Source organism: Molossus molossus, unplaced genomic scaffold (genome assembly GCF_014108415.1).
Source record: "Molossus molossus isolate mMolMol1 unplaced genomic scaffold, mMolMol1.p scaffold_m16_p_1, whole genome shotgun sequence".
In the NCBI taxonomy this organism is placed as follows: domain Eukaryota; kingdom Metazoa; phylum Chordata; class Mammalia; order Chiroptera; family Molossidae; genus Molossus; species Molossus molossus.
Window position 1 is genome coordinate 156346542 of NW_023425344.1, and position 21247 is coordinate 156367788.

The 21247-nt window shown below is 45.8% G+C and overlaps 1 protein-coding gene across 1 annotated transcript in view; it reads left to right on the forward strand.

The window, feature by feature from the left end:
- Window positions 1–21247, forward strand: part of LOC118629905 (T cell receptor alpha chain MC.7.G5-like) — a 314180-nt gene that overhangs the window by 237086 nt on the left and 55847 nt on the right. The window contains exon 4 of the mRNA XM_036261628.1: window positions 16552–16612. Coding sequence (XP_036117521.1) covers window positions 16552–16612 — 61 coding nt within the window. The remainder of the gene's footprint in view (window positions 1–16551; window positions 16613–21247) is intronic.

Consider the following 21247-nt stretch of genomic DNA (forward strand, 5'->3'; position numbering starts at 1 on the left):
TCAATGCTGGGGGGCAGGGAGGGGGAGAGGGGAGAAGAGTATGGGAGAGATAAATGGTGGTAAACACCCCAATAAATTCAATAAAAAGGGGAGAAAAAAGAAAGACTCTCAAGTCTTTTTTGACCTATTACAGACTTACTGCACTTCAATTTCTCTACCCCATCTCCTTTATTTTTTTTTTATCCTCACCCAAGGACTTTTTTTTTTCTTTGATATTTTGTTCAGATAGAGTGGGAGGGAGGGGGAGAGAGAGAGAAAGAGAGAGAGAGAGAAACATTGACGTGAAAGGGACACATTGAGTGGTTGCCACCCACACAACCCAGCCTGCAACCGAGGTATGTGCCCTGAGTGGGAACTGAACCCGGGTCTCTCCAGACCGCAGGCCAACACTCTAACCACTGAGCCAAACCGGCCAGGGATACCCCATCTCCTTTAAACCTACTGACATCTGCAGCCTGAGCAGCTCCCCAGAGTGCCCCGGACTGCCTTTCAGTAGCCAAAAAACACCACTCAGAGGGGGCCCTTGAACCTGGCAGGGTCCAGGGGATTCTGTAATCAAGGCTACTCTTGTCCCCCAGCTTGGATCTTGATCACTATTATCACTCATAAAAGGGACTTTTCTCCTAGTTTCCTCTGAGGTGGGCAGTTATATTTTTGACCTTGCAGCGCCCTCTACTGCTCCAATTAGCCCATCTCCATAAAGTCATACTGGATGTTGACAGAAAATAGGTCAGGGGGGGAATGTATTCTTTGTTCAAAACTTAAGTTAAACCAAGCTGCTGCTTCTATGCCCATTCCCCTTTCAACCCTGAGTCTGGCAGCTGCTTCTCAGTTAGCCCAAAGGGCTCATCTCCCCAGTCACTCAAAGAGGGCTGTCTTTGAGAATATGAGACAGCACCCTAAAAGGGGAGATTGACATTTTCCTGTCAACAAAATACTTAATTCTGTTGCAATAGCAAAGGACATAGGGAAAGTTCTTTGGATGAATATGGACAAGTGCATCTTTTCCATGACATAATAGAAATGTGATTAAGACAGAAAAGCTTAAAAACATCTCAATGTGCGGTGGTGGGAGTGAGTGGTCTGAAGAAAGGATTTCTGCACCACGGTCTTCCTGCATGGCATCCCATTCCAAGACCACAGGACAGACCTGGATAACAGGAAGCATGCCAGGGAGGGCTCAAGATCCAGCAGTCACATGCCATCCCCGGGACCACTGTTTCGGGGAAAGATCTTGCTGAAGACCCTTTGGGCAAGAAAGAGAACGAGGAACCCTACCATGGTTTGTTGCCCAGTGCCCTCCACAAAGCTAATGTTTGAAGAAAAGCTGTGAAGAAGACAGGATTCTCCATGGTGTTGCCGCCTCTGCAGAGCCGGTGGAAAGAAGAGTCTTGGTTCAACCAGGTCAGTGATACCTTTTGTGATGGGGTGTGAGGGACCCGGCCTGACTTTTGCCAACCAGATTGATCAAGCCTTCTGTAGGGTTCTCTCTCCAATTATCCCTCAGAGCAAGGAGACACACAGGTTATATCTCAATTACTAAGAGCAAGCAATTGGTTGTGGCTCTCTGGAACACATTGTTAGGAAGGATTGTGAGGCCACCTCTAGACTCAGAGGAAAAGAAATGACATGTCTATTAGCAGTATCTGCCATGAGAGCAGGAGCAGCAGGTAACACCACACATTTTGCATTTGCCATCCCTGCCCTAGCTGTCATTCCTGTAATGAGTCCCACAGAGAAAGAATAATCAGAGCCAACTCTCTGCTGGATGATCCTCTTGGTAAAAAGGAAATTTCTAAATCTCTACCTTTTCCTTGTCTTTCCTGGGATCTTATGAGCCATGTCCCCCGCTATCAATTGCTGTTGCCTGCAGCCTACAAAATAAAATGTTAAAAATTAATTAAGATACTCTATATATCTCTCTAAAATCATAAATTAAGCACCAACACCAATCACCTCCCTTGAATGGGGGACCCACTGTTTAACAGGGATAATCATGCTTGGGTTGGTCAGTGGACCCTCTAGGATGTGGACTACTCAGGCAAGGTCCTTGTTTTCCTGAGTCACATGAAGGAAGCAGCAGAAAACAGGACTGTGACTCAGGTGTCCTGAGTTCTAGCCCCAGCTCTACCTCTACCTACCTACATGACCTTGAGCAAATTTACCCCTCAGGGCTTCAGCTTCTTCATCTTCAAAATGAGAGTGTTGGCCCAGGCAGCTGCAAATTTCCCCTCCAGGTCGTGCATTCTAGGATGCTAAAGTTTAAAGCTACAGATATGATCTGAGAGAGTTATTAGTTTATATTCCCCTGCGTGCTGCTTGAACTCTTCATTGCCCAGCAAGTGGGGAGAGCAAAACATGTTTCTTCACTGGGGGGTAGCGTAATTTCTGGATTTGATATGTGTGACTCAGCAGAGCCTGGAGGTTCATGCCCAGATGCCAACTTGGAATCCAATTATGATTGCATCTGGGAGAGAGGAAGTGCGGAAAACAACCTTTGGTAAAAACATCAGTTTGGCAAAAAGAAGAAGGAGGAGGAGGAGGAGAATAAAGAGGAGGAGAAGGCTCTGCACCGTGAGATAACGTTTGATATCTTATGTATCATCTTCATCCTGAAATCATCTCTGCCCCCATACCATTTCTGCTCTGAAAGAGGGAAGGAGGGCAGACCTTTTCCAAGGAAGATGGGCACCTATGGGGGACAAAGAGGTGTTTCAGCCTAGTGAGTAAAAAGAACAGAGTTGATACCACATCCCTTTCAAGCATGCTGACTCTTCCAGTTTTTGTAAAGGTGCTTACTCCTGTGGGAACCCGATTCGTACAAAACTGACATTTGGAACCTAGACTAGAGAAATCATAAAATTCAGCAAGTAGTATGTGGCAGAATTATTTTTTTAATTTTAAAATTATCAGAGACATATTCAAGTGTTCCTTAAGGAACAGGAACAAAAGATTTATGTTTAATACAAAACATTTAACGGCTATTTAACAAATATTGATGAAGTGTCTGCAGTCTTTCTGAGGCATCATCTAGCCAGTTTCTGAGGAGACGTGGTCATTGCCCTAAGGAAGGAGGGTTTTGTTGGTAGGCTGGACACTGGACACACAGAACAGATTTACCTCTGAGACCCAGACACGATTAACTGGCCCTGAGTAAGAGGTTTAGCTTCAAGAGAAAAGATGTGCACACCGCATGGATAATCTAAAACATCAGGTAATGATCAAAATGTTGTTTTGTGATTGGCTTTAGCACGTATTTGATTATTTTGTAGGGCATGCCTATCTTTCCAATTTTAAGTTTTCTTGAGCTGCTCTGTAAGGCTTGTGGGAAAGCTTTTCAAGAATCATAATTTCTCAAAGTAGGCTCCCAGGAGTCGGCACAGGAGAAGTGGCACTTTTTGTCTTTCCAATGATGAAAAGAGGGGACTGGCATCCTTTGTATACCTGATGCCCACAGCATCTCCTCCCTGCCGTAGGCCAGAACCAGTCGGGGGCCACCAGGCACCATGGTTCTTACAGCTCCATACTACAGGGTGGGCAGCAAGAATCGGCCTGTAGTCATTCAGGGTCTGGGGGTCTCAGCTGCCTGTGAAACCAGAGAAGTGCTTTGGGCCACCCTGCCGTGGTCGGTCCTCTCTCCTCATAGCCTGAGTCCTAAGCGGGCCCCCTGTTGTGCCCTCATCACACTAGAGACAGGCTATGGTCTGAGAAGAGGAAGTCACAGCTCAGCTCTAAGAGGGGCTTTTAGTAAAGGGCCCCGGCACTGTGTGCAGAACACTGAGAAACTCATCTTTGGGAATGGGACTCAGTTAATTGTAAGCCCGGGTGAGTACCTCCATACATGTTAGCAGAACCCCTCCATATCTAACACCTGGCCATCAGGGAACTGAAACTCTTGGCTAGGTGGTGAATTCCCTTATGCACTGGGGAAAGGCTATAAAGATCAAACCACCTTTCCCGTGGGTAAGCAAGAGTCTGTAGTTTATGTAAAGGCATCAACTCCTGTGGGAAGGAAGGAAATTTACATTTGGAACCGGTACTCAAGTGAGAGTGAGATTGAGTAAGTACGAGCTTTAAACCAAAGCTGTCGGTGTATTTGGTTTGGTTTTTTAATTATCTGGAAGCTCCAAAGAAAGAACACTTCTCCCTGAGAATTTGGTTCCAAAATGCTGGCTTGACACTTCTAAAAGGATCCAATGTGAAGGCAGACAGTAGGCTTGGGAACCTCTATTTCCCTATGTAATATGTAGAGACCTACTTTTCTTTTCTGTGCATATTTGTTTTATTCTATTTAAAAATGGGGAGGCAGATGAGGCACCTTGGGAAAAAAAAAAAAAACATTCACACAGCATTTTTAGATAAATTCTATCCAGAGAATCAAATCAAAGACTATCAGCTCATAAAGTCTTTAAAGACCACCTAACTCACCCCTAATTTTGCAAATGTGGGCAGTGAAATTCAGAGAGATTTGTGAACTTGCTCAAGGTCACACATCTGAACCTGGTCCTGGGCAAAGTCAAGACCACTCATAGCTCTGACCAGGCCAGACCATGGTCTTTGGCCATGGCAACTTCACTTATACCCCAAACATTCTCTATCCAAAATCTAGTGAGCTCAAAACAGAACCTCAAAGTTCTAAAGGGAGATAAAAATGATTGCATGCCTGTTGGGGAGAAAAAAATCCAGCTGAAGTAGGGACAATAGCAGAACTTGATGTTAGAGAAGAGGGGCAGCCATCTGCAGACTGAGAAAAAGCCAAAATGAAAATGCTGATCTTGCCTTCAGACAATAACTACGACCATCAACCACTACCTATAAATTCCGCAGAGCTAATTTCTTTCCCAGTGGGAGTTCATATTCTATGATAGATTGCATCAGCTGTGCAGTTGCTCTGGACCACAGCATATGTATACAGAATTGGCTTACTGAGACCTGCTGGTGTCTTAAAGTGGCAGTCACATCTCTGGACATGCCTCTCAGCCCTGAAGCTCTGGCCTACCCGAAAGAAAGACACTATCACGAATCTTATCTTCAGGGTTTGGAGGTCAAAGAAAAATTTTAGGTCTTGGGGAGCTCTGAAAAGCTGGGTTCATTAGGTAGACACCATAGGTTTTTGCAAAGCCCCTCAGCAGTGTTCAGCAAATCAGTGGTTCTAAGATCAAATTTGGGAAGGGAACTCAGCTCACTGTGAACACTGGTAAGTGGAAGAGAGCATTGAGCCCTCTTCTTGAATAAGTTTTGAGATCCTTTTTACTCCCACTAATGGGGACATGGCTTCTTGACCCATCTCTGCTAGTATTTAAGTTCTGCCTGACTGAAAGGTGCCCTTTCCACCAAAGTGGTCCAGTCGTGCACCTATGCAGCGGAATACAGCTTTCACTAAATCTCACAAAATCACTTAACCCCTTCGTCAAACTGCTTGCTAGCTCTTGTATTACTCTCAAGTCCCTCCTGGTTTATCAGCTGGAGGATGTTTAAGTCAATGTGAAAAGAGGAATGTGGACAATGTGTGTGGATTCTTGGGAGGAAAATAATGGTGATCTGTGAATCGCTTACTCTGTGCTAGGCAATGTGCTGCCTGCTTTCTACCCATTATCACGTCCGACCCTTATACCAGCTCTGTGGATCGGGTGCTGTTGTTCGCCTTATTGTATAGATGAGACCCTTTTATATTTGTGTAGAAGCACAGGGGGGTTGAGTAACTTTCTCAAGCTGATGCAGAAAGAAAGAGAACCTGGAATTTAATTCTTGGAACTTGGATTCCAGAGTTAAATGTTTGTTCGTGGAGGGATTCTATTGGGGAGGGAAAGTAACTGATAATTTGGTCTCTAAAGTTGCTAAAATAATTGCTAAGGAAGTGTGTTCTCATCCTAATCCTTACAACATCACCAAGGAGTCATCGCTCTCCCCACTTGACAGATAGGGAAACGCAAGTCCAGCAAGTCAAGGAACTTGCCCTGACCCCAAAGTCGGCTATTTCAAATGAAGTGCAACTGCCAAACAGCTAGGTTGGTTAATTCATTAAAGGTAATGTTCTAACTAGATATTGGCTAGAGATTGATTACATTTTTCCGTAGTTCCTCTCTCTTTTCAGGAATAACCATGCAATTGTATCACCTCACAACATTGTGTTTCTGGCTTTGTGCTTCTCCCTGGGAGGTCAGGAGCGGTGGCGCCGTGTCTGGTGGAAGGGTCTCGGGAGTATTTGTAAAGCAGTGTGTGGGGGTGTCACTCAGGGTGGATCTGGAAAAGTCTCCTTTGGAAAGGGAACGAAACTGACAGTAAACTCAGGTAAGTTTGAGTAGCTAATGCTTCCAAGTTTCTCTCTGGAACCCTGATTTCTAAATTTTCCACTCTGTTTTATAACCCACATCCAAACCACGGCAGCCCATTGACGGACTCCAATTCAAACAACCCTGATGTGAAGCTACCTCGTGCAGGACACTGCTGTTTCCCCTCAGATGCTATTTCATCTAACAAATGGGAATGACGGTGCTTGTCTGGCATTGAATTAAGGAGTCAGACTCTTAGGAAGGTCAATGCTTATCATAATTGATAGGGTTTTCCATGGGACTAAGAGAACATCTCTGAGCCTCTGTTTTCTTCTCCTGTGACAAGGGGAGGCAATTCCAGCTCCTGCTTCACCGGAACAGGTGTGCTGCAAGGAGACGGCAGCACATTTCCAGGGAAGTGACCACAGTGCAAGGGAAAAGGAGGGCCCGGTGGTCCCTAAACTCTACCGCCAGACCCTCATTATAAAGAGCTGGTTTTATACAAACATCCAGTTAGAGAGCAAGGAGAGTTTGGGCAACCGGGTTTTTGTAGAGTCTCGAATCATTGTGTAATACAGGAGGCAACAATAAGCTGACATTCGGAAAAGGGACGACTCTGAGTGTTAGACCAGGTATGTTCCAAGGATCACTTGTTTCTAAGCGCAAGCCACCGCTCTTAGAAACTCCGTGTAAGGTCAGTATTTAGTACCTCTGGGGGCTTGGTGCCAGGTGCCTTTCTGGTGAAAACGACAAGGGCAGCCTCTGCCTGCAGCCTCTTTATAACTGTTTCTTCAACACCTAAAAGCACCAGGAAATGTTAAACTTGTTTTTCTATTGTTGAAGATGCATGTCTGACAAATGGAATCTGAACTGAAGTTTTAGTGTGTCAGGGAAGGAAGCATTTAGGGAGAAAGAGGGGGGCGACAGGGCAGATTAGACCGAAGTACCCGGCGGCGGCAGGGGTGCGCAGTGCAGCCTGGTCCGGAAGGGCCGTGAGAGGCAGCCTCCTGGTGTGAACAACCGGACTACCAGGCTCTGTTATCCACCAGGTCTTCCCAAGGGCTCCGCCTCAGTTCAATTAGAGGAAACAATTGTCTAATCCCCATAATGCTCAAAATCTTGGAGACATGCTAGCTGGGTAAAGCCATGAATGATTTCTGGTGCCGACATTGACAGCAAGCTGATATTTAGGGAAAGAGTAAGATTAAAAGCAAACATTCAAAATAGAAAGGTCATGAACTTCTGAAAGCATGCCTCATGGCACTGAGACCCGTTGCGTTTTCCAGGTGAGACATTTTTATCCTTTCCCTAGGTAAGCTCTGCGTAAGAAAAGCATCCCCCCTCTTTTTTTTTTTTTTTTTTTTTTTTGGTCTTTTTGACAGTACCTACCCTTAGCCGGAACCAAACCCAGGTCTCTCTGGTCCGCGGGCCAGTGCTCTAACCGCTGAGCCAAACTGGCCAGGGCAGAAAAGCCCCTTTTGATACCCACTTATTTCTGTGCCCCTCAGTGAAAAAGTAGCTACTAAGCTTGGAAGTATGAGAGGATTCCATAATCCAAACGCTTCTGTCCATCTTGCAACCCCCAGAGGGGTATTTTGAGCATTCCCCCCATTCTCGAAACAAACCTAATTTCAATGAACTTGAATGTAGCTAAAATTTTGTTCCATGGGGGAGTCTATTTACTACAATGAAAGCTCATTCCAGAACATTGTTTGGGGTTTAACTTTTGTTTACAATTCCCAAAAGATACCAACCACCCAATGGATACCTCAAAGTAAACCTTCTACTTTCATGGTCAAATTATTAGCCATATTCAAAAGGCTAGACTCGGGATGTCCTCGTGAGTATTATATTAGCTCCAAGTGACCTCCCCGAACAGCATAAAATGTTAAAAAGCATGTCCATGCTGACCTGTGTGTCCAGGTGCTAACTGGAGTCTGAAGAGCAGGTGGGTCAGCTGCTATGTTTCCAGATTGGGTTGGATGCTTAGAGTGCTCCAGATATTAGAAATGATAATCAGGAAAAGCACGTGCCATTCCGTTTTTATTTCTAAGTCTCATCTCTCCCAGAGAACTGTTCAAAACTTTCTCCCAAAGGTGTTATATTCATCCTTCTTTTGGTTCTTTTATTTGTGATGTGCACAGAAATGAAATATTGGTGGAGATTCAAAAAGCATCCACGAGACTTACTGTAAGCTTCGCCTGTCATAGAAAGTCTAAGAGCAAAAGAGATGGGAAACTGACATTTTGGAACTAGATTAAAAAGGAAATCCAAATTAATCCCAAGGAGCAATGCTCAGTAGGTAGTTATTTAAACATAAGCACGTCAACCCCTCAAGCCTGGTTGCTCGGTTGGCTGGACTGCCCCTATCTTGGGCTTGCCTGGAAAAGTAATAATAACTTGTTTCACCCCAGTCCTGTCTTGGGAAGACAGAAATGTCAACCTCCAGTCCTAAAAACGCCTTGTGACGTGGTTTATTTCAACAGAGTTTATCATTATACACAGTGTTCTGGAAGTAATAGGAAAGTGCATTAGCAGCTCCTACAAATGGAAATGAAATGTAAATTTAGATTGTAAATATATGACTGCAGTAAATAGATAGCAAGAGAAAGAGATGAAAAGATTAGAAACTTGCCACATTTTTCTAATCCTAAAGGGAATGTTTCTATAGATAGTTTTGAACTGTTGGGGGCGGGGGGGGTGGAGGGGAACTGAGGCAAACAGACTTTCTCCTAATCCTCTTCACTTTAAAAAATTGGAAATAGTTTTTTAATCAAATTTCCAAGAAGAGGAAAGAAACCATGTCTGTTTTCAGACTAAAGGGCACGTGGGTGGGTTTCTCCTAGAAGCATTCTTGAGGAGGGCTCCTTACTGGTGACAAGTGTGGGCATGTCCTGGTCTGGGGAAGGAATGAGCCCAAAAATAAGTCCAAGTAAGTGTGCAGGGACAAGAAGGTCTCACAGGGCAGGGCTGCCCCTGGATTTTCTGCCTTGCCACCTAACCTTTCCTGTTTTAGCCCAGTGGGTCACAGACGAGCAGGTCCTAGGACTCAACACAGAAATTATAAGGATGAAACCAGCTCAGCTTCATCCTTGGCATATTCTGATGTTAAAGGTTCTTTTAATCCAGCTGTTTTTAGGGAGAGCTCTGAAAAGACTGAAAGAAAGTTTTTTTTAAGGTTAGAAGTCTATGAAGTGGAATAAAGATGTTAAACATTTGGCTGGCAAAGAGACTAAAAATCTGGTACATGTCTACGAAGGAGCCTTAGTCAAGGAGAAAGTAGGAAGCCCCAAAGAGACACTGTCCTAAAGGCATCTGGCTTCTGAGACCATTGTCCACAGCCGCTGGGGTGCTAGGAGAGCAGATCAGGCGTCCTCCTCAAGGGGGAGAGAGAGGGGTCTCATGTGAGGTTTGTGTAAAGCTGTTCGCTGTGGTGTGACTCAGGGAGCGCTGGCCAGAAGCTGGTATTCGGGCAAGGAACCCGGCTGACCATCAACCCCAGTGAGTATGAAACGGTGAAGCTACCTGGGGTCCCTCCAGCCTTTCCTGTCCTGGAGGGGCAGGACTCACCTGGTCCATCACAGGGAAGCAGGCCAGGAAAGTCGAAGGCCCTCCAGCTTCTCCCTTTGAACGTGTCCTGTGAAGGCTCCCTCGGCCTGCTCCCCTGCTGCCTTCAGTTTCCAGTCACCCAGAAGCTAGTGAGTTGATGTGAGAGATTTCAATGAAAAGCAAAGAAACTGCCCTGAAGTACAATAAAGTAGAAACTGTGAGTGCCAGCTGGGGTAGACAATGAAGGAAGAAATAAGAGATGGATTGCTGAAATTAAGGTGGCAGCTTAGACATAAAGAGAAAAACAATAGAAATTTTAAAAATAAATAATGTGTATGTTTATGGGGCTCCTTGTCTGCAGTGGCCACCTTGTGGGGTTATAGTTTAGTGCAGGGTTGCAGATCAAGACCCTATTGACCCCTGGGACCCGTCTGTAAAATGCAGCTCCTGTTGCTGTTTCTGTAAAGGCCCCTTTGACTGTGGGAATAGTGGAGCTAACAGTGGTAAGCTGACATTTGGAAAAGGAACTCTCTTAACTGTGAATCCAAGTAAGTTTGAAGGAACTAACCGAGGTGGGGGTGAAGGGAATTTAAAGCACTTTTTTCTTCTACTTTAAATTATTATCTCCCCAAACATCCCAGGTTAGCTTCCAAATCTAATGCCTGTGTTAGGAAGACATGGTCCCCATCAGAGAGATTAGAGCTCCATTGTACAAAGACTAAATTACCTTCAGCCAAAAACATTCCTATCATCCATCTTAAACAAGATTATTGGTACAGCAAGAAAAATTGAATACAGGATCCTGAGGGATTCAGCTAAAGCCAAGAAATGTTTGCCAAAAAGATAGAGAGGAAATTGGCATATTGTGACTATGCAAATTCAGAAGACCAGACATAAATCTTCCTGAGGCAGATACTAAAATTCCCCCTGAATTTATCTCCAAAATAATGGGACCCTGCGATTTTATTAATGAATGCTGGAAATTCTACAGAGAGATTGTTTTCTTCTTTTCCTTTCATGTTATCTCTCTTAAAGGAACTATTCTCAATCCCCCATCCAGTAATTGAGTTCTCTGTGGATGGAACTGTCTGGTTAACTCAGGCAGAGCACTTAAGTCCACTTTTCTCTTGGTCACCGAAATCATTGATTGAGCCTCCATTTTACTTAGTGCAACAGCAGAGAGGGCAGAAATTTCATTTGTCCTCTGAGTTGTGAGACTGAAACAGTACACTCTCTCCTTCAAATATACACCCACCTTTCCATAATAGTAATAATGTGGGTAAGTACTTGGAAAAACTTAAAATGCTATAAAGTTGCTATTGGCACTTCTTGAAAATCTGTATATCTGGTAGGTTTCTGAGAGTGGTGCTTAGAAACAAATGCCGGGAAGGCTGACTTGGTGCACCGTTTGGGTAAAGTGGGAAGAGGAAAACCTGTTGAAGAACCCCAGTCTCCTGCTGACGTGAGCTGAGTGCTCTGGTCGCAGTTTTTAGACCTGCTTTCTGTGATGAGGAGAGGATGCAGCACTGGGGAAAGTGTGATGCAAAACAGCCTCAGCTCTTGGAGTGACCTTTGGGGGGAGGGGTGCCATGCAGGCAGCGTGGAAGGAGTTAACGCAGCCTGGTAGAGCCTGCTTGGAATGTCCTGGGATAGGCCTGCCTGAAGAACACAGAGCGTGGTTAGCCATGAAGCTGTCATGCGCAGAAGTGCCCTGCTCAGCAGGGGGCAAAACCAGCATGCCAGAAACAATGAATAATACATGACATTGTTAAATCCCAGGCATTCAGCAGTCTCTGAGGGTCTAACTAATTAACTCTTCAAGGAAATTCTTAGGAATATCCTGGAGACTGCAGGACCTCACTTTCCAGAGGGTAGGCAGCTGAGGTTGGAGACTATCGGGGAGGTTTTGTTTTTAGTATTTTGCTAGAAACACACTAGAATGCACGTAGGAGCTGGAAGCCCCTCTCAGCATGTGGGCGGCCTCTACATTTTAAAATGTGGACAAGGAGCCAGAGAGTTTGATGGCATCACCATGCATAGGAGATATCTGTGCAAGGCAAGCACCCTTCCAGAGCTCTGAACAGTAAATCATACACCAGATTTTCCATGCAATGGACTCTACATTCAGGGGCTACAAGGCAAGGTTGGAGTCCAAGGGACCCACGATTAAATTTTGTTTCCCTCAATCAGCAGAACAGAGATTAATGCCACAGCAATACATTGGCACCGTCTGTCTGAGGGCTTCTGCTGAGGGCAGGCATCTGACTGCTTATGTCCTGATGTTACCGCAGCTGGAGGAGGGTGTGGGGAGCTCTTTAAACTATGATGTTGTGAAATAGGGAAGACATGGGGAGAGTCGCTTGAATCCCTGACTGCTGTGCTTAAAGCAGATAGACTTGTCTTTGCTGCTAAATAATAGCCTTTTTCTCTCACCCTTTTCATGTTGAAAAGCAAGCTAAAGCTTTGACCCTTGGCTGATCAGAGGTTGCTTGAAGAGATGACTGGAGAGACTAGCACAGATTTAGTCGAGAGAGTTGAAGAGTTTAAAAGTTGAATGCGATTAAAGAGCTAAATACTTGTTTTTCATATTCTTTGGGGATGTGGTTTGATCACCAATGTGCCAATAATGAGACTGCCTCAGTTTTGCTTCTTACACTTTTTGTGGCATCCACCAGACACAGCTTAGGAGACCCCCAGGCGTCCTATGGTTAAGATTATGAGCAATGGAAGCTGTGTTTGGTCAAAGGATGAACTTTACAGGAACGCCAGGTAAATGTGCAGAAGCCTGCCTCTAACAGAAGCCTCACTTACCTCTACCCCTATGGCTGCTCTGTGAGGTCAGGACACTTCTCGCAATACTGTAGGGGGACCCGCCGTCCCAGTTTGCCTGGGATTGAGAGGCTCCCCAACACAAAGAACAGCCCAGGATCGTTAATTGCCATAGCAAAGTTCAGATGTAAACTTTCTGTGGAATATCACTATCATTTCACCAAGTTCAAAGCTGACAGAAAAGCCACTCTGTGAAAAAAGGCTGAGTCCAATGTGCCCCTCCTTTTCATTTCTTATGCTGAGGCATGAAGAGGGGCTCTGGAGACGGTGTTTCATGAGGCTGGAGCCTAAACCTCATTGAATTCTAGTCAGCCTCCAGAAAGCTGAACACTCTCCTCCTGTCTTCTTGCAATCAATTCGTTGTCATCAGAAGTGTGTGACACCTCGAAGGGAGGACATGTCTTGAAAACTGATCAGAGAAATTGTCCTGAAAATGATGCTGTAAAATGGAAATGAGACCTTTAGAGGGAGAGTTGCTGAACATGAGACCTCGGTAAGCCTCAGGCTGGAAACCAGAGGAAGAGGAGGGAGAAGCCAGGCAGGGGCGACCCAGCAGGTCAGTGTCCCAGGACCAGGTGTAGAAATGGTCCTCTGACCTTCAGTGGGAAGAAACTCAGCCTCACAAATCCAGGTCCCTTTGGGTGAGTTTCTTCTCCCCAGAATTAAAGAGGAAGGTGAGCCTCGGCGGCCTGGGGTTCTTGTAAAGGCCTCCATCACAGTGTTAATACTGGTGGCTATGGAAAGCTGATGTTTGGACAGGGGACCACCTTGACTGTCCATCCAAGTAAGTGTAACAGGACACAACAGCATACTGAAAATTCTGGAGTTTTGCCCCTGGTGTCAGATTTGAAAGAAACGTATGTTGCCAGGGAACCAGATCTTGCTTGAAATTAACTAGTGGCCTCCAAGATCCTGTCCCTCCTTTAATCTCCATATTAATAATTCCCTTTTGGGTCCAGGTGTATCCTCTTGCTATTAAGTAAAGCTGACCTTGACCCTGGAAAGATAGAAAAGAACCTTTGCTGTTTTCAGAGCCTTCTCTAGAGATGATGTTCAGTTTTGGGGGTGGAGAGTCACCCTTTCCAATGGACTCCCCTAAGTAACCCATTCTAACATTTAGTATCCTTCGTATCAGAAAGTTCGTCCTTACATCAGTCTTAACTTCTTCTTGGCTCCGCTGAGGCTATTTCCACTGGCATCCACAGTGGAAGGGGTAACCAAGCAGAGTTGGAACAGGCAGGTGACACTGCGTTCCAAATGGGTATTAAATGAAAGTGGAGAGGGAGAAAACGACAACTGAGTGGGAAACTGAGGTCTTATTTCAAATCCCTCCGTGTTCCCTGCCTGTCTCCCACGGCATCTGTAGACGCAAAACTACAAAGAGAGAGACGGGGGGTGGGGGAGACGGAAAGAAAGACGCATCCACTGTGTTCATTTCCAGCTCTGACCCCACCAGTCGAGAGATTACGATTCATTCCCAAGAGCTTCAGATACAAGACTTAATACCTTTCTCCTCATGGTGACTTGTGTCCTTGCTGATAATTAGAGCAGATAGAAAGATTTGGCTTCAGTGTGTTTGTGGCTGCACCCCGCCGGGAAGAGAGAGGAACTCTGTTTTTTTAAGATTCATAAAGTTCCTCCTGCCAGTTGCTGTAAAATGCCCTGCTGCAGGGAGAAGCGTGACAGCTCCGAGAAGCTGATATTTGGAAAGGGGACGCGGTTAACCGTGAAGCCAAGCACGCCAGAAAGACTCAAACTCACAGGGTCCCCCATGTCTCTTTGCATTTTAGGCCTGCTGGCTCTTCCTTGCAGGAATTCTAACAGAGTCAGCTGGTAATAGATCAGTGGGAGTTGGGAGCCCCGTGGGTGCTCAGAAACAATAAATGAAAGGAATGAGAGGCAGGGAGGAGGTGGGAGTTACAAGGCAGTAATATATTTTTAACTGCAGCTTGATTAGACAGGTGTGGGGAGAGGGGTTATCCAGAGAAGAGCATCATCTCTCTGATTGTGAGTTCAGGTACTGTTTTCCCAGGCTTTCCATCATGGGTAGTGTTTTTCCCCCATGCCAAAGGGGGACAGTCCAGTCCCTGTACCTGTGTACAGGCTGAGTCGATCAGGTGAGCAGCATAGTCCTATGCTGTGTGTGCGGAGGGGTGGTCTGGCATCGTTGTCTGTCTGCTGCACTGAGTATCAGCATCAGGGCACACAGGTGGGTGAGCAGCTAGAATGTGCAGCTACTATAAGGCTGAACGTTGGGTTGTTACGAGCATTTTGAATGTGTGAGATGCCTCCAAGGAAAGCCTGGTTCTAATGAGCAGGGAGCAGGTGGGACCAACATTGCCCAGATTTTATTGAGTTTCTCCAAGCCCAGTAATGTGGGAGCCAAAGCTGAGAGGTTGACTTTTGAGCCTGGGATCCTTTTGACTGAAACCTACCAAAGGGGTCAGAAAGGCCGAAACTGCCTTGAGAGTTCTACTTTTGTTGTCGGCTCTCTGGCTGTTGTCATTTCAGCAAAACGCGTCCGCTTAGAAAGGTCAGCTCTTCATTAGCGCACAGATAAGAACAACACATTGACCAGAAATAAGGAGCAGGGAGCCCAGATCTCAGCCTCTGAGAGCCTGGCATTTCCAGTTCTTTAATCACAGCGTGCCTGTGAACATATGTATCTCAGAGAAGGCGGAGCAGTGGTGCCTGAGGACCTGCTGAAACCGAGCAAGGGCTTGGAGAAGAAATAAGATGCAGATTGGGATGTCGTGCGGATGTGGGGCTAATAGAGAAGGGAGGAAGAGACAAGGGAGCTTACCGATGCTTTTAAAACCTGTCACATGTCAGAAATTGTAATGACGCCAGGTCGGAGAAGTGCACATTCCCAGAAAGGTGTGAGTCATCCCGAGGGAACCTGGCTGAACTGTGGCTCCCCACTCCCAGATCCCATCCCTTGGCTGTCTGAGGTGCTTTTGAAGTGGCATCAAGAAAGCCTGGAATCTAAGATCTCTAAGAGTCACCTGTCAGTTATTGCAAAGGGTTGAGTGGCTGTGTGACACCTTCTCCAACAAGTTGGCATTTGGGCAGGGGACAAGCTTGTCGGTCATTCCAAGTAAGTCTCTCGGTGACTTTGCCCGCGCAGTGTGAGGGCCTAGCAGTCGCATGCATGGGGCTCCAGTGTCTGTGCAGGTGGCATGTGGTTGAGGACATAAAGCTGAGGGATCAAGATAAGTTAACTCTGATCAGAAAAGAAAGTCAAAGAATTGGAAATGTAGGTTTCGTCCTTAAAAGGTAGCATAGAGAGCTTGGGTCTTAAAAGTGGCAATTTGAAAAACAAACCCCCAACTCGTGCTCTCCCGCCACATTCTCTGGGCAGATGGGCCCAAGGTGGGGGGCAGAATGGACCACAGACACTGCCTAATGGGGGTGTCAGGGAAATGAGTCGGGTTGCAGAGGAGCAAGGTGATCAGAGCCTCATACTGGGTTAATCTGGAGAAAATGAATTATTCCAGAAAGTTCACAAAGAAAGAAAATCCTTCCCAGAGTGAAAAGAGGTAATAAAGAGATCTAATTAAAATGCACTTCAGAATCATATGATCATCAGGAGAGAAATTAAATCTCTTTTTAAAGGAATTTTTTAAATGCCCAGGAATAAAACAAATGGGCCTACACCTTTCATTAGACAGCGAGCTGCACAAAATGCACATTAGCCCCCCTCTAATCCCTCTCAGGAGGCCTCAATCCCTCCAGCCACTCGTGGTCACAGCTGCTCTGAGCCCTCAAGGTCCTTCCCACTGGCGCCCTTGCTCCCGTGCCTGCGTAGGGAGAGACAGTCCGCCTGCCTGTCTGCAGTGCCCAGGTGGGGCCCAGGTGCAAGCTCCCTTCCGCCTGGTTTTTGTTGAGCTTCCTATCACAGTGTAACGCTGGTAACCAGAGACTCTATTTTGGGAGAGGGACAAGTCTGACAGTCATTCCAAGTAAGTCAAAGGAAATTTTTCATCGCCACTGTGTTGAGCAAACCCTTTAAACCCCAGAAAGAATCATCAAAGTCTGTTGCTCTATTTCTCTGCTTCTCGGTATAAATTTATCTGGAATACAGCAAAAAGCTCTCCCCATGCACCTCTAGAATGATTGACACTGTGACAGGTCTTTATTTGCCTGCCTGAAAATCCCTGGGGAGAGGGGGCAAACGGTGTTGTCTGCGGTCGAGGCTGTCCCCTAGCTCACCTACATCTGTCTGGCCCTTTGCGGCACAGGCCACAGGAGCAGAGAATAGAGGGACAACTGAGAGAAAATGGACCAGAAGGCAGGAAAGCACTTCAGAGAGACCTGAAATGTGGGATGCTGTAAAAAGATGAGAAGGATAGCCGGGGATTCCAGACTCGCACCTGTGTTTGGACCCGAGGGAATTCTGACAGCACCTGGAGAGAGAAAGAGAATTTTTGTTCTCTTTGAAGAAAAATTTGGCAGAAAAATCAAAACAGATCTCACATGTCAAACCTCTTCTAATTACAGCCTTTTATCTCCACTTCTCTCAGTTGTTCCAACAGGAAGTGACATGAAGGGGTCACTGGTGGCTTTAAAACATTGTATATGTATTGTGAGGAGGGGGTCACGAGACATGAGGGTGGGGAGCCTTGCAGTAGTTTGAAGAATTTGGAGCAATGGTTTTTGCAATGACTTAGAACACTGTGTGTCTATCTCTGGAAGTGAGAAATTAACCTTTGGGACTGGAACCAGACTTACCATTACACCCAGTAAGTATGTCGTTCTTGGTCAGAAATCAGTTCTTCATTCATTTTCAGGTTGCCTCTGTATAAGATTCTGGGAGGGAGGAGTTGTACTAGACCGTGCAGACTTAGGAGAGTTTCCATCTGTCCTTTCTCATAACTGGTAGAGACGGGTGTTAGCCAAATATCTGAGTTTTCTGGGCGAACTCCAGTCTTGAATATTTAATTCAAAACTAGAAAGTATGATTCACAATTCTGTTTTTGCTGCTGCCGTTATGTGCTAATGTGACATGTGAAGAGAGTTCAGACAGAATGACTGCATCTTCACTTTTATCATGTATGATCATTTTAACTTTGAATACTGCTAGTGTTCGAAAGAAATGGTAGAAATGTAGGCTCTCAAGGAGGCGAGCAAACCAGAAGATCCAGAGAGGCAGGCAGACAGAATGCCAGGCAGAATAACTTTACAGAACTGGTCCATGTGTGTCTCTCTTTGCAGATGGCAAAGGTATTTGAAAAGGTGCTAAGAGCTAATGTTCTGGGTAGGACTGGCTTATTCAATGGGGAACTGAGCACTGATCCCAAGGGGAAGGTTTAAATTTGGAAAAGGGGGGATGGGGTGGGGGAGTGGGGATTGGAGTTTATCAGTGCAGCAGCACATCTGAATTTAGTAACTTAGTTTGGGCAAGGCACAGAATTTACTGGTAAAAACAACTCTGTCTGAGATTAGATAGAGGATAGAGGATAGATAGATAGATAGATAGATAGATAGATAGATAGATAGATAGATAGAGTATATATGCACAGAGTAGAATAATGTAAAAAACACAGGGCAAATAAATTTCTTGCACCTGAAATTAAAAGCTGTGGAAAATTTGAATATGTTCCCTTTGTAACCAAAGACAACCTCCCCAAATGGAAAGAAAAGCAGACTAAAAGAGCAAGAGCTGGGGGGATGGAACCCTTCCAAGTCTGGATTTCCCAACTGTCTTAACCACTCAGTTACCTAGAGGAATCTTTTTTTTTTTTTATCCCTGCATTAGAAATTAAAGCCATGAGTATTGAGGCCAAATTTGGATGGCTCAGACTCTTAGAGTGAAAATTACATGATAAAGCACCTCCCAGCGAGGCTGTATAAAGCGCCGTTAAACATCAAAGTGTTTTTCTTCTCCTCTCTCTGGATAGAATAGGGAAGGGGTGCTCTTCACTGGGAGCTCAGAGTGTCCAGAGTTACAAAGCAAGACACTAGTAAACCTGAGCTGTGGGTTCTGGGGACCCAGCAATGGTCAGTCTGCTGCCTCCCACAGATGCCACAGTAGCCAGAAGCGTGCAGGAAACAGGTGAACACAGGATACGCCCGGGGAAACGCCACACCCCTGTGCCACTAATAGCAACTCCGTGTAAGAATGCTTTTCCCAGTGGCTCTAAACCAACTCAGAGCCCCAAATATTTGAAATTATGTGGAAGCCAGCTAACATGAGTTCTCTTCCCAGAAGTGCTTTCAGAAATGTTTAGTGGTTGGTAGTTGCTATGGGTTTTGAAATTGGAGGACATCACTGCAGAGTAGAATGGTTTGAACTGGGTGGGGGTATGATTAAGATTAATGAGATGAAAGAAAATTTGGCTAACAGGCTAGAAAAGTCCTGAAAGAAAAGATACCCTAAACTTTTGTAGTATTCCTTCGAGAGAAAAGTTGTAGCACGTATCCTAGTCCGAGAAGCAAAGAGCCAACACAAGAAAGTCCATGTACAACCAACCTTTTCACATTTAGAAGTTTCTGCAAGGACTACAGTGTCCTTGGCTTCTTGACCAAATACCAGCAGATTCTTAATGCAAAATGGAACAGTCCTCTGTTTCCAGGGCCAAGTCACTCGCCCTCCCCCCCACCCCACCCCCCACATACCCACAGCCACGCGATGTTTTTGTAGAGGAGTGTGATGCTGTGTGAATTACGGAAACAAGCTGATCTTTGGCTCAGGAACCATTTTGAGAGTCCAACCTCGTGAGTATAAAATGCATTCTGGCCCTGGCCGGTTTGGCTCAGCGGTTGGAGCGTCTGCCTGTGGTCCGGAGAGACCCGGGTTCGGTTCCCACTAAGGGCATGTACCTCGGTTGCAGTTTGTCCCCGGCCCTGGTTGGTCGTGCGGGTGGCAGCCACTCGATGTGTCCCTTTCACATCAATGTTTCCCTCTCTCTCTCTCTCTCTCTCTCTCTCTCTCCCTCCTACTCTATCTGTATAAAAAATGGAAAAATGTCCTCGGGTGAGGATAAAAAAATAAAAAAATAAAAAAAATAAAATGCATTCTGGTCCACCCTGATCACACCCCGAGTTTCATTATATATTGAATAGTGGGCTCTTTCTGGTTTGGAAGTATTTGGTTCTAAAAAAAGAAAAAGTAAATTTCAGGTGCAACACAAGCACTTTATTCGTGTGATGAACTTTATGAATTCCCACGTGTTGCCTTTGAGAGTGTTCATCACACCAATTAACTGGTGGGACCCACAGTTATATTAAAAATAGAGTTACTTTAGTTCTATTTTTAAATAGAATTAAAAATGTTTTTTTTAAATATCAACAACTCTGTGGATCACACTGCTTGCTGTTTGGGTGTCTTAGCTCTTAAGATGGAAACCTTAGTCTGTATTCTTGAGCTTAGAGATTGTGACTTAGAAAGCCTGTGACTTCAAGCGGTGAGAAAAGATCTACGCTGCTTGGCTCAGGGCATCTCTGGATCAGTGTCAAGAGAGAGCCAGGGCGGACGCAGGGGTGAGGGGAGATGACAGGTGTCTGCCCTGTTTCTGTAAAGCTGCTGACAGCAGTGGGAACACTGGCGGTGGAGACAAGCTGACTTTTGGGACCGGGACCCGTTTAGCCGTGAGGCCCAGTAAGTCTGAGAGGAGAGTGAAATCTCTGTGTGTTTTCCTATTATGTGTTCTAATCTGATGTTTGGCTTGTCCTGTTTGGGATTCCAGATACACAACCCATAGCATCTTTTTGTGCCCTTTAAGTATTTGTGACTAAGGGCCTCTATCCTACCCATCCTCCCTACACGGTGGGGGAGAATTTTGTGGCCATGGCCACTCTCCGGAAGAAGTCAGTGGTGATGCAGTGGCCAGCTGTGTGGTGGCACTCCCAGCACTCACCTCGGGCCCCTTGCCTTGGTTATGTGTGTTTGAAGCTTTTCTGACACAAGAGAGGGACAAAAGCGACTGGCAGCCCCAGCCAGGGCTGTGAGCTCTCCCTGGTATCTGTGGGCTTTAGAGTCACTGTAGAGGTTCTGAGAGGTTCAGGGCCCGGGTCTCTGGCAAAGGGATTTATGCAAAGGGTTGTCCCAGAGTGTGAATACAGGAAGAGGCACTAACCTACTCACCTTTGGGAGAGGGACCCAGCTCATCATCCAGCCCTGTAAGTGCTTCTGCTGGGGAGATGGGATCTAAATGCAGTTCCCATGGGGACATTTCTAAACCCCGCTAATGGGCCTCTGGCACCACTGCCGTCGCCGCGCAGTCCTAAGCACACAGTAGGTTATGAATTGTGTGGATGAGGGAGGTGATACAGTCTGCGCTTCAGAGGACTCCTGGGTGCTTTTGTGACTGTATTTGACTACAAGGCCATTATTCTGGGCTCCAGCAGACAACGGGTACCCTTAGGACTGGGGCACACACATAGGCAGGCCTCGTGGTCAGCGGCACCTTTGCAGTGACAGTGGCTTTTGTAGGAACAATGAAAATAGCCAGGTAGGTAGAGGTTTAATTGTTTCCCCTTTTCTGTCTTCGTGCCCTCTTTTCTGCCTGACTTAGGGACCTTAAGATGGAACAGTTATTAATCATTTGATTTCTGAGCCCCATCACTCATCAAGTTGGACAAGAGAGATCCATTAA